This window comes from Numenius arquata, chromosome 3 (assembly GCF_964106895.1).
Source record: "Numenius arquata chromosome 3, bNumArq3.hap1.1, whole genome shotgun sequence".
Taxonomy (NCBI): Eukaryota; Metazoa; Chordata; class Aves; order Charadriiformes; family Scolopacidae; genus Numenius; species Numenius arquata.
Window position 1 is genome coordinate 77252702 of NC_133578.1, and position 16436 is coordinate 77269137.

General features: G+C 53.3%; 1 protein-coding gene across 1 annotated transcript in view; it reads left to right on the forward strand.

The window, feature by feature from the left end:
* SCRIB (scribble planar cell polarity protein) overlaps positions 1-16436 on the forward strand; it is a 97339-nt gene that overhangs the window by 19941 nt on the left and 60962 nt on the right. Inside the window, exons 5-16 of the mRNA XM_074145821.1 lie at positions 18-74; positions 4793-4856; positions 5731-5805; positions 5895-6039; positions 7068-7186; positions 7528-7727; positions 8498-8664; positions 9205-9329; positions 10731-10856; positions 11378-11611; positions 12077-12394; positions 14492-14554. Of these exons, the coding sequence (XP_074001922.1) occupies positions 18-74; positions 4793-4856; positions 5731-5805; positions 5895-6039; positions 7068-7186; positions 7528-7727; positions 8498-8664; positions 9205-9329; positions 10731-10856; positions 11378-11611; positions 12077-12394; positions 14492-14554 (1693 nt within the window). The remainder of the gene's footprint in view (positions 1-17; positions 75-4792; positions 4857-5730; positions 5806-5894; positions 6040-7067; positions 7187-7527; positions 7728-8497; positions 8665-9204; positions 9330-10730; positions 10857-11377; positions 11612-12076; positions 12395-14491; positions 14555-16436) is intronic.

Genomic DNA, 16436 nt, shown 5'->3' on the forward strand with positions numbered 1-16436 from the left:
TCCCTTTTCTCTTGCAGTTTGGCAAACCTGGTGACTCTGGAGCTACGCGAGAACCTGCTAAAGACTCTCCCCACGTGAGTGTCTGTCTGGTGGCCTCAGGAGTCTCCTGACTGGTCGTTCTTACTGGTTCCTCAGGGACTTGCTGTTTCTGCAGTACAGGCTCTTGCACCTCTCTTGGGAGGGCTCAAGGCTTTGCATAAATCAGCTGCATCTTGATGAATTTCTGTAAATCGGGGTGAGGAGGGAGAGAGATGGTTCAGGGCTTACGAGCAGGCGGGGAAGTCCAGAGTCTGTGCTCGGCCTCCGTGTCAGGGCTGACTGGGAGTAGGTTTCCACGAGAAAGCTGCTGGAAATGGTGAGAACCCCTTTTCTTAGAGAGGTGGAGCAGACAATGGGCTCTTTTGGAAAAAGAGAGAAAAATGTACTGAGGTGGGTGTAGGAGGAACTCTGTATGCAGTGCGCTTTTTGAATACGGCTGAGGGTCTGTTTTGCTTCTGACTTCTCTGTGTTCTTGGGTATCCCGTCCGGTTGTTCTGGCTGAGCAGTTTGTGGGGATGGGTGGGATAACGGGCCTTCCTGCAGCAGATGAAAAATGAGCCCACAAGGGAGAAGAGGTAAGTCTTGGTAAATATTTCAGAGGGTTAGGGACAGGGATGAACTCCTGGAGAGGACCTGGTTGGTACAGCTGGTGCTATCGGGTAGAGAGGATGTGGAGAACTAGTGAGTTTCTACATTAATCTCTGGTTTGGAGCCCCTGAGCGTTGTTTGTTGAGTTTTCTAACCTACGTTAGCTCTGTCAGCCTGTTTTCTGCCTGCTTATCCATTCAACTGATAATTCCCCCAGTCTTCCTTGAGTACATGTTGGAAGGGAGTCTCCCTGACTTCTTTGAAGAGCAGTGTGTTTTGGGGCCACACAAACTCCTCAGTGACTGTGTGAAACACGTGGCTACTGTCACCTTTCCTCAGAGCCCTCTTACCATCGATGGCAAGTATTCACTTTGACTGCCTGTACTCTCCCCCCTTGCTCCTCCGCTTTATTTAAAAAAGAGAGCACAGGAGGTATCAGTGATAGAGCACTAAAGCCAGGCTTTAAGCCCTTGAGTAGGGAGGGCTTTAGTCTGTGTGCTTCTGTGGTGGCCTCACTGTGGGATGTTGCTTTGACTCAGGTGCACGCTCCTCCAGGTGCTTATTTTCCTCTGGGACCTGCCAGTTCAGGCTTTACACGACAAGAGTTCTATACGCGTGTAGAATTCACGTGTCAGCTTTGACCCAGAGGACACGACGCTTCCAAAAAGGGGCTGGAAGACTCCACACTGGTCACTCCTAGGCCTCACACCTGGTGATTGCACATCAGAGAAGCGTGGTTCAAATTAGCGCTGTCACCTTGTCTCCGATGCCAAAGTCACTGGGTCTTCTCTGCACAGAAGTTGTTGGCACTAACACCCTGCCATGGAAAGGTGATATTAAACCAGCTGAGATGGCCCCGCATGGAATATGGCCCCAGGGGAGAACGTGAGAGCCAGGCTGAGAGCAGGAGAAGGTTGGGTCCTGCTGTTGGGACCCTCTGCTGCCTGTTCTACACGTTCTTTGTGTTTGTACAGCCAGGTACCACCCCTGTGATACACCCCATAAACGCAGAGGTGCAGTAGCTACACCCAAAGTTGGGCTTTCAAACCACAGTGGAAAGTGGTCCCAATGGCTTTTCACCGTCTGGGAACCAGCAAGTGCCTGGAGTTTGAGAATTTGGTCTGGGACCAAACCCTGTGGTTTCTGGGGAGCCATGTTTCCTCAGGTTAGATTTGTGTGCCGTCCAGCAAGATACCTGTAGCATGCTAGGAGTTCTTGGGGCTTTTCTCTGAAAGATATGTCCAGGCTTGATACTCATTCTGCAATGCAATTCCAGCTGCTTTTCATCTTTCTTCAGTTCCCCAAATTCTACTTCTGGACAATTTCCAAAAGCAGAAAGAGGATCTTAAAGGCCAAGGCAATTTTCGTCAGATCTGCCAGTGAAATGTGAGATCGAAATCAATGGCCGAGGAAATTCCAGTGGTGCTGTCAGGGGCTCTGCCCAGGTCTGAAGCTCCCGGACTTGTCTGGTGGCAAGTTCTGCCAAAGAACGGCTCTAAACAAGTCCAGGTGGTCTTGCCAAAGAGCAGAATGACCGATTGAAATGGATGATGCTTTCTGTTTTCAGGGTTACTGAGCCCACCAGGTAGATGAGCTTCAACATTGTGACTTTGTGACCTTATAATGCGTCAGTGCCCTTTTGTTGTTGCTGAGCTGCTTTAAAGGTCCAGCTTGCAATGACCTTCACTTGTCCAAACTTAATTTTACTGGTGAGTCTCCTACTGTCAGCTGAGTTCTGACACAGTTTGTCTTACACAGCTGATTATCACTCCTCATCTCTCCCACGCAGGTGGGAGACAGCTGCCAATGATTTGGGAAGGGCAGCTCTCATTGATGTATTTTCAGGGAATGCATGTTATCTTATCACCAGGTTCCAGTATTTAAAGGGTGGCTGCAAAGAAGACGGAGACTCCCTTTTCACAAGGAGTCACATGGAAAAGATGAGGGGTGATGGGTACAAGTTACTCCTGGGGAGATTCCGACTGGACATAAGAGGAAGATCTTTCGTGCTGAGAACAATCAGCCATTGGAATGATCTCCCTGGGGAAGTGGTGGGTTCCCCAATGTTGGACATGTCTAAGGTTGAGCTGCTCAGGGTGCTGGGCCAGCTTATTTAGGCCAGGCTTTGCCAAGGAAGGTTGGACCAAGTGATCCCTGAGGTCCCTTCCAACCTGGGATCCATAAGTAGCGGAGGGTGATCTATCCTGAGGCATTTTACAGGACCTCGTATATCAACATGGCTTCCACAGCTCCCTTGTCCCTGTTTTGGGAATTCAGACTGCAAAGGAACACTCAAGGCTGCTTCACCCTTCAGAGAAGTCAAAGTGCAAGTGTACAGCCATAAAGAGAAACCTTTCAGTGATCCTGTTGATAAACCTTTGCTTGAGTTAATACAGTATCTCAAAACCCACCACTGCATGAGGTAAGAACTTGCCTTTCCTGCATAGCCCAAGTGTTTTTATAGTCTGGCCCAGGCGAGAGAAGTCTCTCTTACTGCTTTCTCACAGATCTGCACCCCCAGCCTCCTTAGTTTGAATGGCAGTGAGATTTCCAGCTCTGTTTCTGGAGAAATTTAGTGATCTCTATATTAGGACAATCCTTATGAGGAGAATAATGGCTGGAGAGCAGTCCTGAGGAGAAGGACTTAGGAGTGCTCATGGATGAGAAGCTCAACATGAGCTGGCAATGCGCACTGGCAGCCCAGAAAGCCAACCCCATCCTGGGCTGCATCAAGAGAAGCGTGGCCAGCGGGTCACGGGAGGCGATTCTACCCCCCTCTACTCTGCGCGCGTGAGACCCCACCTGGAGTACGGTGTCCAGCTTTGGAGTCCTCGACACGGGAAGGAATGGGTCCAGCAACCACGAAGATGATCAGAGGGCTGGAGCACCTCCCCTGTGAAGAGAGACTGAGAGAGCTGGGGTTGTTCAGCCTGGAGAAGAGAAGGCTCCGGGGAGACCTCAGCAGCCTTCCAATGTCTGAAGGGAGCCTACAGGAGAGCTGGAGAGGGACTCTTTGTCAGGAAGTGTAGCGACAGGACAAGGGGTGATGGTTTTAAATTGGAAGAGGGGAGATTCAGATTAGATACCAGAAAGAAATTCTTTACCGTGAGGGTGGTGAAGCACTGGAACAGGTTGCCCAGGGAAGTTGTGGATGCCCCATCCCTGGAAGTGTTTAAGGCCAGGCTGGACGGGGCTTTGAGCAACCCGCTCTAGTGGAGGTGTCCCTGCCCATGGCAGGGGGGCTGGAACACGATGATCTTTAAGGTCCTTTCCGACTCTAACCATTCTATGATTCTAATAAGAGCTGCAGACCCTCCTCGTACGGGGGAGGTGTCAGGGCTGAGACGCACACTCTGTTTGGGGAGGTAGGATTTGGATTTGATGGGGTAGGACTGGGAGCTGAGGACCCCTGTGCCCCGTCAGGAGAACTGGATAGTCCTGGTTCCGTGGGGTTGCAGACTGCAGGCTTGGTGTGTCTGGGGACTCGGGGCCCATCCTTGGACCACCAGAGCTGAGAGGCTTTGATTCCGTGCAGGCTTCTCATTGTATCTTGCCTCATCAGCTTCTTGTCTGTACGTCTTCACCTCTTCTGAGACATCGTCCCAGTGTTGTCCTTCCCGGTCTCCTAACCAGCATGGGGAAACTGAGGAAACTGTTGACTTTGTCATTTCTGCCCCTCCCTGCAGCTCTGCTCTCCTCGCCCCCTACACGTGTATTGTCTTCTGCTGTCTCTCTCCTGTCTCATGGTTTGGGCATCAAACTGGGACATCCTGTTGTCTGACTGTGCCTAGGTCCCCAGCCTTGCCGCGAGAACAGGCAGCGATGTTACAGTGTGGCTTGTCACCTTGTCATGGTTTTGCTCAAATTTTATTATTTTATTTTGTATTTATTTTATGGTGGGAGGGGGAGAAGGCAAATTGGTGAGAGTGGAAACTGGGCACTTTGGGGCTGCTGGTGCTGCTGAACCCACTGCAGATGGTCTGGCCTGGGGAAGGGGCCAGCTCCCCTAAACTGCTTGGCTCAGAGGGAGAAGGTGAAGGTCAGGATTGCCCCACCTGGTTTAGGAGTTACTAAAAATTGTGTGATTTGAGGTGTGTGTCCCAGATGCTAACCTCCTGTTCTTTCTGTCTTTTCTGTTTTTCTCTCTGACCCCTGTGTCTTGCAGCTCACTCTCCTTCCTTGTCAAGTTAGAGCAGCTGGATCTCGGTGGCAATGACCTGGAGGTTCTGGTAGGTGAGGGGTGGTGGGGAGGGAATACGGGTGGTTGGCAGGGGCAGAACCCCCTACCTCTGTGGAAGCCAGTGGTTTTTCATCTGAAATTCAGCTTATCTTGATATTCAGGGTCATCCAGTGATATTCTTTAGTTTTGCAGCAATGGATTAAGCTGTTCCTGAGTCCTGCCCTTAATGTTCTGGAGTGCTTTTGGGCAGAAAGCTGCCTAAATTGGGAGCAGAAGGAGCAGCTCACGCGGGTGCTGTGCACAAGGCTGCGGGTTACTTGTGAGGACAGTTGTCTGGCGCTGGGACCGTGCTTCAGCGGTTCATTAACTCCAAACCAAAGGGTTAACCAGCAGCTGCACCTCAGCAGTTCATTAACTCCAAACCCAAATGCTAATCAGCCACTGCACTTCAGCGGTTCATTAGCTCCAAACCCAAATGCTGATCACCGTGCCTGGTGTCTGGAGCGGTGCTGTGAACGTATGGCTGCCATTGCTGCTGGTGCTGCTGCATCGCGTTGGGTTTGCCAGTCTTCTCCAAATTGTTTTCTTGTCTGAGAGGAGGAAAAGACTCACTTCTTCTGTAAGGCCAGAATTTCCAACACCCTGTTTAGTTCCTGTCTTTCCTGCTTCCAGACAGTCCCTGTTGCTGTCTTCCGTGCTTCCTGCTGGCACCTTTTGCAGCCATTGTGTCACCCCAGACATTTCCAGACGTGTGTGCTGCTGTGTTGAGGCACACCAACACATCAGCTTCATAAACCATTTGGTGTATGGTCTTGGGCGGTGTGAAAGCAGTAACAGTCTCTAGTGTGGTGTGATTGTAGCATCTAGAGCATCTTCTCCCCCGTGGAAGGGACTGATGCTGTCACTGCCCTGCTCTGTTACAGCCAGACACTCTGGGAGCGCTCCCCAACCTGCGCGAGCTCTGGTTAGACCGGAACCAGCTCTCAGCCCTGCCTCCCGTGAGTACCTGTTTGGGGCCGTTAGGTCACCGCTGCGCTCCCTTCCCCGGCCACCCCCTCAAACCGTGGTGTCTCCTCTCTCATCCTAGGAACTGGGCAACCTCCGCCGCCTGGTCTGTCTGGACGTGTCGGAGAACAAGCTGGAGCAGTTACCCAACGAGGTCAGCGGGCTGGTGGCACTGACGGACTTGCTGCTGTCGCAGAACCTGTTGGAGTGCATTCCCGATGGGATTGGTGAGTAGGGTGGGACCCTGGCAGTGCTCCTGGTGGGGGGCTTCAGGTGTATGTCACAGGGTGTTAGGGCTTGGTGGACGCAGTCATGGTAGTGGAGTTGCAGAAGCAGTAGATGATAGTGGTGAGCAGAACTGTAGGACGAGTTCAGGTTCTTGATCTGCGTGGAGAATGGCTGGAGAGCAGCCCTGAGGAGAAGGACTTAGGGGTGTTGGTGGATGAGAAGCTCCACACGCCCTGGCAATTTGTGCTGGCAGTCCAGCAAGCCCCCTGCACTGCATACCCAACAGCGTGGCCAGCAGGGCGAGGTGGGGGGATTCTGCCCCTCTGCTCCGCTCTGGGGAGACACCCCCCAGACACCCCCTCCAGCTCTGGGGCCACCAACATCAGAAGGACATGGACCTGTTGGAGCGGGGCCAGAGGAGGCCACGGAGATGCTGGGAGGGCTGGAGCCCCTCTGCTGTGAGGACAGGCTGAGAGAGTTGGGGGGATTCAGCTTGGAGAAGAGAAGGCTCCGGGGAGACCTCAGAGCCCCTTCCAGTCCCTAAAAGGGCTTCAGGAAAGCTGGGGAGGGACTCTTGATGAGGGAGGGAAGCCATAGGAGAAGGGGGAAAGGTTTGACGCTGAAAGGGGGGAGCTTTAGGTGAGATATTGGGAAGAACTTCTTTGCTGTGAGGGTGGTGAGAGCCTGGCCCAGGTTGCCCAGAGAAGCTGTGGCTGCCCCATCCCTGGAGGGGTTCAAGGCCAGGTTGGAGGGGGCTTGGAGCAACGTGGTCTGGTGGGAGGTGTCCCTGCCCAGGGCAGGGGGTGGCACTGGGGGGGGCTTTAAAGGTCCCTTCCCCCGCCAAACCATTCTGTGATTCTATGATCACGCATGGGTGAAACCTGTGGACAACCCTGCTGGGGAAGAACGGTGGTGCCTGTGTTGTTGGGGTACACAATCCCTGGTGGGAGGCGTTTTGGCCAGACAAAGGTAGAAGAGCATCGTTACCTCTGTGTGTAGTTCACATGTTGCTTGTTGCCCCGGCCAGGTCAGCTGAAGCAGCTCTCCATCCTCAAGGTGGACCAGAATCGGCTGACAGAGGTGACAGAGTCCATTGGGGACTGTGAAAATCTGTCCGAGCTCATCCTGACGGAGAACATGCTGACGGTGAGTACAGCAGCCACCCCACCTGTCCTGTGCCATTCCGTTCAGCCACGTGCCAGGCACCTCTTCCCATCTTCTGGCTTCTGAGACAGAATCCCGAGCCTACTCCGGGCTGCTCTCCCGTTACCTGCTTTGATGCACAGAGTTTCATGTAACTTCTTCTTGAGAAGACCCTGGTGGAAGTTGAATTCTCTCACTGTATTTTTTTAGTGAGAACTTACCAAAGATGTGTCTGTTGGGACAGAAGGCAGCTTCCCTCCTCCCCCAGCTAGAGGACTTTATGCCTTTATACCTTTAATCCCTTGCTCTTGTCTTTGGCAACTACTGAGCCATCTCCTCCCTAGGCTTTGCCGAAGTCCCTTGGGAAGCTGGCCAAGCTGACCAACCTGAACGTGGATCGGAACCGGCTGACATCCCTCCCGGCTGAGATCGGCGGCTGTGCCAACCTCAACGTGCTGTCCTTGCGGGACAATCGCCTGGCCCTCCTGCCGCCAGAGCTGGCCAACACCACCGAGCTTCACGTGCTGGATGTGGCTGGGAACAGGTCAGCAGCAGCTTGTGGGCACGTTCCTCAGGAGGCTGCTGCCATGGAGCAGCTTGGGCTGGGCCCCGGCCTGTTTTGGGAGACATTTATCCCAGGGTCCGCAGTCTGGAGAAGCCCAGACTGGCTGCTTAGGGCTCTGGGCACGTGTCTCTCAAGCGTTGCCTGTTAAGCCCTTCTCCATCGTATTTGAACAGAGCAATGCAGAAATGGGGGGGCATTTTGCCACGTGTGAACTAAAGATCAGGGGAAATCCCTGGTGCTGTGTCTTCCTTCCTGCAGATTTTGTGGTTTTGTGTCAGCAGTCCCCAGGCAGTTGGTGCTACAGCCTTGTTGATGATGTGCATGACCCCCACAGCGTGCAAATACCTGTGATCTGTTCTGGAAGGCTCTGCAGGGTTTAGCTGCAGTTCTGTTCGCTGAGGCGGGTGGTTTTGCAGCAGAGGGGAGCTGAGCAGAGCTTTGTTTGGAACACCTCTCTGTACTGGTCCATGAAAGCAGAATTTTTGTGTCTTCAAACCCCTCTTCAAAGTTCTCTGTTTTCGCATTGTTGATGGGAGTTGTCCTCTGCTGGGGGTGGGTTACTGGGGTCCCGTCTGTGGCTGCTGCAGAGCTGTACGCAGCGTGAACCAACTGCCTCGGTGTGTGTGAGAGTGGGGGACCCTGCAGTAGCTTGGCTCTGTCCTTCTCCAGCGCAGGCAAGGCACTCCGGCTGGGCTGAAGTTCCTCCGTCACCAGTAAGTTTAACCAGCAGTTCTTCTGCTCTTTTGCAGGCTGCAGAACTTGCCGTTTGCTCTGACAAACCTCAACCTGAAAGCCCTGTGGCTGGCGGAGAATCAGTCCCAGCCCATGCTGAAATTCCAAACAGAGGATGATGAGAAGACAGGAGAGAAAGTTCTCACTTGTTACCTGCTTCCCCAGCAGCCCTCTCCCAGCCTGGGTAAGAGACCGGTTATCAACACTGGCTGCTCTGGAGGGGCCTTGGACCTTCCTCTTCATTATCGCGATACCTGCAGCAGAGCTGGGCTCCCGAATGGCTGGGGGCAACTTCTCAAGGCAGAGGTTGTTAAAGCTGAGAACTTGCATCTCTGCCAGGTGGTAAAGAAGCTGCAGCCTGGTCTTCAGGTCTTCTGCTTTGATCTATTGACCAAAGGGTTTGTTGTAAGGTTTGCTTCCTGCCGTGATGATATTTTCATGTCAGTACTTCTGATTCATGCATAATCCTGCCTTTTTCCTTAGTCCTTGGGTAAGGAGTGCTCAAGCCGAACCATTTGGGTCCTTTTGTAGAGGCTCCTGTAGATCTGGTGGGAGACATAAAGAGGTGACAAGATCTGGGGGCTACATCCTTTGTCCTCATGGCCTCTGTGGTTTGATGCAGATACAAGAGAAGTGCCCTCGTGGGTTGAGAACCGTCTTTAATCCAGGGCTACAATCCTGCTTGCTCAGAAAGAGCTCCCACTGTGTTATCTTTCCTCCCCAGAGAACCTTCTGCAGAACAGCGTGGACGAGAGCTGGACGGACACCAATTTAAACAGAGTCAGCGTGATTCAGTTCCTGGATGAACCCAAAGTAGATGATGAAGATGAGTCTGGAGCTGAGAGACGGGTAAGACAAAGAGTTTCTGGAGGCTTTTTAGCTCCCTATGGAAACACGGGCACAATCCAAACTTTTTTCCTGAGATGGGGAGCCGTTAGAGTGTCCATGTGTCACTGCTGCACACATGTACTGTATTTTTGCAACCCGAAGGGTGTTTGGTGCCCCCGAGACAAGCAGGTGTAACAGAGAGTTCCTGAGAGCCCTTACGCAGGCGTACAGTGCAACGGCTGTCCCTGGGAGCTGAGCTCTGACCGAAAACCTGCCCAGGAGCGCTTGGGGAGCCCAGAGACCCTCACAGCCAGAGTGGTGCCAGGAGGAAATTTTAGTTGCCCCCCTGATGGGGAAAGGTGCTCAGCCAGACTCCAGCCTGGCAACCTCACCCCTGCGAGCCTGGAGCCAGACAAGCCCCTGCCGGGGGGCGTCCCCTTCCTAAAGTAGCCAAACCCTGCAAACAGCCTCCAAAACCACCGCAGATCATTTTCCTTCCATGGCAGATACAAAGGGCAGGATAAAAGTTTCAGTTTCCAGCAAGTACTTTGTCGGTTTAAATTTCCAGCAGGATTTTTTTTCCCCTTTTTGTCTTGTGGAGAGAGATTCGCTTGAGATCTGAATCCTTCTAATAAATTGTGTTTGCGTCTGTCCTTGCAGCGTGGAAGCACTGCTGGTGTTAGGAGGTGTTGTGGGAGTTTTTGATCATTTTTAACATCGTTATTAATTTTAGAATACTGTTTTTCTTGACTCGTAGCTGGGATGGAACTAGCTAAGCATTGCAAATTCTGGTAGCGTATGGGCTTGTCAGGCAAATGAAGAGACACCAGAGTCATTAAGAAGATATTCCACCCATGTGTTCCTGCAGGGGTTTCTGTGTTGAAGGTTTTGCACTTACTAATCCTGAAGCACAATTTACAGAACTATATACAACTCCCGCTCCCTCTGCCAGATGGAGAGCAGGACAATGTCCGAGAGAGAGCTCGGAGAAGTGGTACCTGTCTCCTTTTCTGTCCTCTGTCCAGCTGAGGCCGTAGTAGCGGAGAGGCCCAGGTCAGGTCCTGCAGCGTGACCTTGGGCCGTGTCCAGCTGGGGCTCTGTCGCTCTGATAAAACACGTCATTTGAAGTGGTTTGGTCCTCATAGAATCATGGAATTGTCTGGGCTGGAAGGGACCTTTCAGCTCCTGAAGTCCCACCATGGACCCAGCACTGACCAACCCACCACTGACCCATGTCCCTCAGCACCACCTCTGCCCGGCTTTTCAATCCCTCCAGGGATGGCGACTCCACCACTGCCCTGGGCAGCCTCTGCCAAGGCTTGACAGCCCTTTTGGTGGAGAAGTTTTTCCTGGTATTTAATCTAGTCCTGAGGCACAGCAGGTGCTGCTGAACCTCCCGCTCTGAGTGTTTTTCTCGGGCAGGGCTTGCAGCGCAGAGCGACCCCCCATCCCAGCGAGCTGAAGGTGATGAAGAAGGTGATTGAAGTTCGCCGCAGTGAGGCCCACGCTGCAAAGCCCAACGCAGACCCGAATTCTCCTCACTCAGAAGTGAGTGCTGTTCACCAAGAAACGGGTAACCACGGAGGACACGTAGCAGACTCGGGGAAGGGGGAGGCAGTGTCTGTGTGTGTGTGAGCTGGGTGGAAAGGACTTACACTGGGGAAAGGTTGTAAGGGACAGAGCATGGATTGCCTGCATTCCACGGGCTGGAATCTGCCTTGAGGTGTCAGCTGGGGCCGCTGAGATAGAGCACAAGCTGCAGCCAGGAGACAGAGAACAACCTAAGGGGAATTGTGTGCATTGGTACCACCTTTTCATAACACAGGGAGAGGAGAAGAAGGATATTCCCAAAAAAGAACGATGGGAACAGGGTGCTCGGAGGAGGCATCTTGCCGCCCAGGCGTGATGCTAAGAATAAATGCCTCCATAGATGGTGGAACAGGGGTGGGCCTGGGTGAGATGCAGCAGGGAAGGCAGCCTGGAGAAAAAGCTGGTTCTGTTGGTGCTGGGTCATCCCCGACCTTGTGCTGCTTTGGTTTCCATCCTGCCTTTTCCACTTGCCTTCCCAGGAGAAGAGGCTGAGCGCCACGTCCAACCGCAGCGAGGACTCCCACCTTTCCAACAGCACTGCCTCCGCTGACTGCAGGGCGGAGGAGCAGCAGGAGGAGGCAGAGAGGAGCCGGCCAAACGGGCAAGTGCCCGAGATGCAGGAGCTGGAGAAGGAGGCAAAGCCCAGAGCAGAGGGGGAGCACAAGGAAGCCGTCGACCACGAAGAGGAAGATGTGGAAGTGGAATACAATGAGGTAGGAGCCTGGGAACTGCAGCAGGGTCATGATAAAAAGTGGAAGGACTTGAAAGCTTCAGAGAGAATTGTAAATGGACGCACAGAGTGTGAGCTGGGCATCACTGGAGGCAAGGACAGGCAGTGGAAGCCAAGCGCGAGCAGAGATTCGGGCAGTTGGTGGGAGCTGGGTCCATGGGGGACTGGGAAGGACAATGGGAGCTGGGTAGGGACAATGGGAACATCGGGGTTACAGGTTTGAGTGCCCTTAGTCCCTGCAGCTGACAGAAGATGTGTCTGGGCGAAGGAGCTGATGTGGAAAAAGGCGAGTATGGTGAAATCTTAACCTGTATTCCTGCATCTTCAGCACAAAAGCAGCAGCCCTGGCTTTGCCCGTCTTGGCGGCTGGGGGACAGGAGCTTCTCCACTGCCCCCAGACGTGGCTGTCACCTGAGGTTCAAACCTTTCTGGGGCTTTGCCGTTGCAGCCCACTGTACACTTTGCTGAGGACACGCTAATACGGAGTGAGGATGAGGATGAAGATGAAGAGCGACCGTTCCCGGTGGAGAAGCAGCGGCTCATCCGCAAGGACACCCCCCACTATAAGAAACACTTTAAGATAACTAAATTGCCTAAGCCAGAGGCAGTGGTGGCCCTGCTGCAGGGGCTGAACAGCGAAGGGGTCCCCAAGGAGGAAGAGGAGTTGGGAGGCTGCAATAACAACACGGAGCCCGCAGACCAGGAGGAGGTGTGGGATGAGGACGACAGGAAGAATGGAGCTTTGTCTGCCCAGCCATCGGTGAAGGTAAGGTCTGGTGGGGAGGGGGAAGGTCAGAGGGGTCCCAGACCGCCCTCCTGCTGCTTTGAACTACCAAGCAGGGTGATGTGGCTCCAACAGAAACACTAGCCAGAGACTCCAGCACTTCAGGAGGGACACACTGGGGGTGGGAGAGCTGGAGTTGGTTCTGGGGCTCATATGGTTTTCCAGGAGCTGTGCCGTGTTGCTTTTCCCTGACTCCTTGTGCTGTATCCAGGTCATTGTCCTTCCCCATGATGTGTGATGTTGTGTTCTGTGCTGCAGGAGCGGCTCTTTGTCCCACCACTGACAGGTTCTTCCATCCATTTCAGTCACCTCCTTGCTTGCTGGTTCTTGCACCTCCTTTGCAACAGGATGAGCTTTCTCCCTGGATCGATCTCATCTCAGGCTGCTTCTGCTTGTCTTTCTGCCGCGAGAGGTGGTGAGAGCAGGCTGGAGTGTGCCCTTTTTGCTGGTCCCACCCTGGGTCTGTCCCAGGGCAGACAGAGCCTGATGAAGTGTGTGTTTGGATTCAGGGGAACTTGTTCTCTGGGCCATGGGGCCGCGATGGGTCTTTCTGGTGATGCTGATGAGACAGGAGGTCCTTGGGTCTACTCAGCTGAATCACCACATTTGGTTAGGTACACGCAGAGGTTCCTCCTTGAGGAAGATCCTTGCAGTGGAATAGGAACACACTGAATGAGGGACACTGCATGAGGGTCTTACTGAAGTTGGGGTGATGATTTTGTGAGTGGTATCTGGCGAGCTGGGATTAGGATGTGGCTGAATCTCCATTGTAGTCTGACACTGACAGATTTCATGGCTGAGATGTGGGTCTCTGAACCGGTGGAAGGTGCTGGAGTAAAATCTATCCTTGCTGTTACCGCACACGCTTCAGACTGTTGGGATTGTTACCACCCCAGGCTGGAGCTCAGTTTGCTCAGGGGAAGGTTCTGGCACTCAGGTGTGCTTTGGAGCCTTTCTCTGGGTGGGCCCTTGCCATGCTATATCTGAGCTGGTACAGCTCCTCCTTTCCTCCCTGGGGACGAGCCTTGGGGTTTCCTTCCTGTTTGTGAAGTTCTTCAGAATGAAAAGGAGTTGATGTTGCTTGTAAGAATGTGTGGAGCCATCAAGAGTCCCCTTCATCGTCCCCTTTGTCCAAGACCTGCCATACTTGGGAAATGCCCTCACCCATAAAGCTTATTTCAGCCAGGGGCTGAGGATGCACTCACCCATTGGCAAAGCCCATGAAGTCTCCATAGGTGCTGGGACCATGGGTTTGGTGTCTCTGTCAGAAAGTTACCTTGGTTATCAGTGAAGCCTTCTGCCTGGAAATCCCAGTTTTCCTTATCACGGGGCTGAGCTGGACGCGTGCTCCGTGACGGCAGATTTATTAGTTTGCCTCCTGAGCCAGAAGCTGGAACATGGGAAGCAGTGTCCCTGGGCAGGGGAGTTTCCAGGAAGAGGTGCTGCACGCAAGCATTGGAGGAGGAGGTAGGACAGGGTGTGCAGGAGGCCCAATCCTTCAACCAGAGGGTCTTTTTTGCAAAGGCAGTTGGTTTTCAAGAGAAATTCTAAGGTTTCCTGTGTTTGGGAGCAGACCCCTGGGTATCTGGCAGGATGCACGGCTCCACTGGAGGCTCTTCCCTTTGGAGGAGGGACTGAGGCAGTTTGATTTGGGATTGCTTCGTTCCTGAGCAGCAGCTGGGTGGCACCAGAGGTCCCTTTCTCCTTTTCTCCGGTGCTGTTCCATCCTTCCTTCGCTGAACGACGGGGTTCAGAGGGGTTACAGTCAGCTAATAGCATTCAGCTTGTGAGCTTGGTGGTCGCAGCCTCAGGGTGCCAACGCAGGCAAGATATGGCCTTCTCCAGCTGGCCGTGCCGAGGCGCGCGGGCACTCTGCGCGGCATGGCCCCGGGAGCAGCCCTGTCGCTGGTTCTTGCTCGTTGGTGGCAACCAGGAGTGGTGTGAGAGGGGTCTGCTCCGGCGGTGCGTGGCCAGACCTGTCAGAGTGGTGCGTGTTGGGTGGTGGTGGTGGTCGTGGTGGCGGGTTTGGTTTATGCTCCACTAATCCGCATGCCTCTTTGCTGGTTCCTGTCCTAACAGGGGGTGTCGTTTGATCAAGCCAATAATCTGCTGATTGAACCTGCTCGCATTGAGGAGGAAGAGGTCTGTACCACTCCTACTGTTCTCTCTCTGCCAGAAATCATTCAGTCCTGCTTGATTTGCTTCCCAGGCTCACCCATTGTTGTAGGGGAAACTCTGATCTCTCTGGGTCAAGTGGCTTCTGGACCTGACTGATCACAAACACACAATGATTGTTTCCTCCCCCGCTTTCACCTCCTTTCCCTACTTTTCCATACCTGAGGTGAGAATGGCTGCTGCAGATCAGGAGTGAGATGGAAGAAGTGTAAAAAACACAACGCAAGGGGGCTGAGGTGGGAAGTTCAGTTCCTGTTTGCTGTGCTCTGAGGAAGGAAAAGGTGGACAAAAATAAATGCATTTTTTCTGGGAATTAGTGGGAAGCCCTGAAGGAGCTCGGGAATACGCTGGGTGCCGTGTGCAAGCCTTTGGGAGAGGAGGAGATCTGACTGGGGATGCTGCTGTTGCATGAGAAGGGTGGGCTGAACTAATGATTGGTGCGTCTCATGCAGCCCCCCCATAGAATCCCCCAAGTCTTCACATGCAGCACCATGGGACATTGGAAAGGGGCAGGTGGCACTGGAGGGTCCATAAAGCCCCTGGCTCGTGTATGGTGGTTTGTGCCAAAGTTTGAAGTCACAGAATCACAGCATGGTAGGGACTGGAGGGACCTCTGGAGATCATCATGTCCAACCCTCTGCCAGAGCAGGGTCACCCAGAGCAGGTTGGACAGGAGTGCGTCTAGGCAGGTTAGAAGATCTCCAGAGAACCTCCGCACCCTCACAGTAAAGAAGTTTTTCCTCATGTTGAGATGGAATTTTGCATGTCTCAGTTTGTGCCCGGTGACAGGACAAGGGGCAACACTGGGAAGAGTCTGGCCTCATCCTCTTGCCACCCGCCCTTTAGATATTGCTCAGCACGATGACGTCCCCTCTCAGTCTTCGAGTGTTGCTGCCTCAGCTAATCCTCTGACTATGGTTAACTTCCTGGGTTTGTTTCCAAGTTTCTGGTAGAGTTGCCAGATCCTTTGGGTGAGTGGGCTTTCTGCAGGCTGTGTCTCCTAGGAGATGCGGGAAGCCACTGGTGAGAGGCAGAAGCTGTTGTCAGTATGAACGGCCTGTGTGAAGGTTCCTTCCCGTAGGACAGGACAATGGTACCAGACCTGTGTATTACATGAGGGTGCTGGCCTGGTGGTCTCTGAACTTGGCTCTTTGCTGCTCACCCAGGTGTAAAATGCGAGCTTTTCTTTCTTGGTTTTAGAGTAAGACCTTCTGGGAGGGAGATGACAAACCCTTTCCACTTCAGGAGACATGAGCTGGCTCAGATGTGGTCTGCTGTTAGTGTCTCCTGGAGATTTGTCCATCTTAGCCCTAGATCACTGAAAAGCACATTCATATTTCTTGCGTTTCTCATTTGTGTAGCTCTTCTGTCCCTCAGAGACAAAACTGAGTGTAGTCAGGGGCTTCCCGGTCCCTCATTTGGGAAATCACTGCTCTCAGTCCTTCTTTCCAGCTGTTAGACCTCATGGTCCATTTGCAGAGTTTTCTTGGTCCTCGAGGTTCAGTGGCCCAGGAAACCTTGGTCTTGTCTCAGGAAATGGTCTGCTGGCCCCTTCCTTAGCTCCTGCCCTGCCCTACTGGGAGCAGGGTGGTGCTGGAGGTGGTACTGGAGGTGCCTGGAACTTCTCTGGTGGGTGGCGTGGCCCCAGAGCAGACCAGTTTTGGGATGCGGGTGATTTTCCTGCAGCTCTGGGGGAGTGCTCGGCTCTGGGGCTGGCTGATGACCTCTCCAGTCAGTGATACGCCCTCATTTTAGTGGAATTGTGCTGGGCACCTGCCAGGACTTGCAGCTCACGTGGGAGATTGGGTCTCCAGAGAGATGAGTGAGAGCAAACCGTGGGACTGGGGCT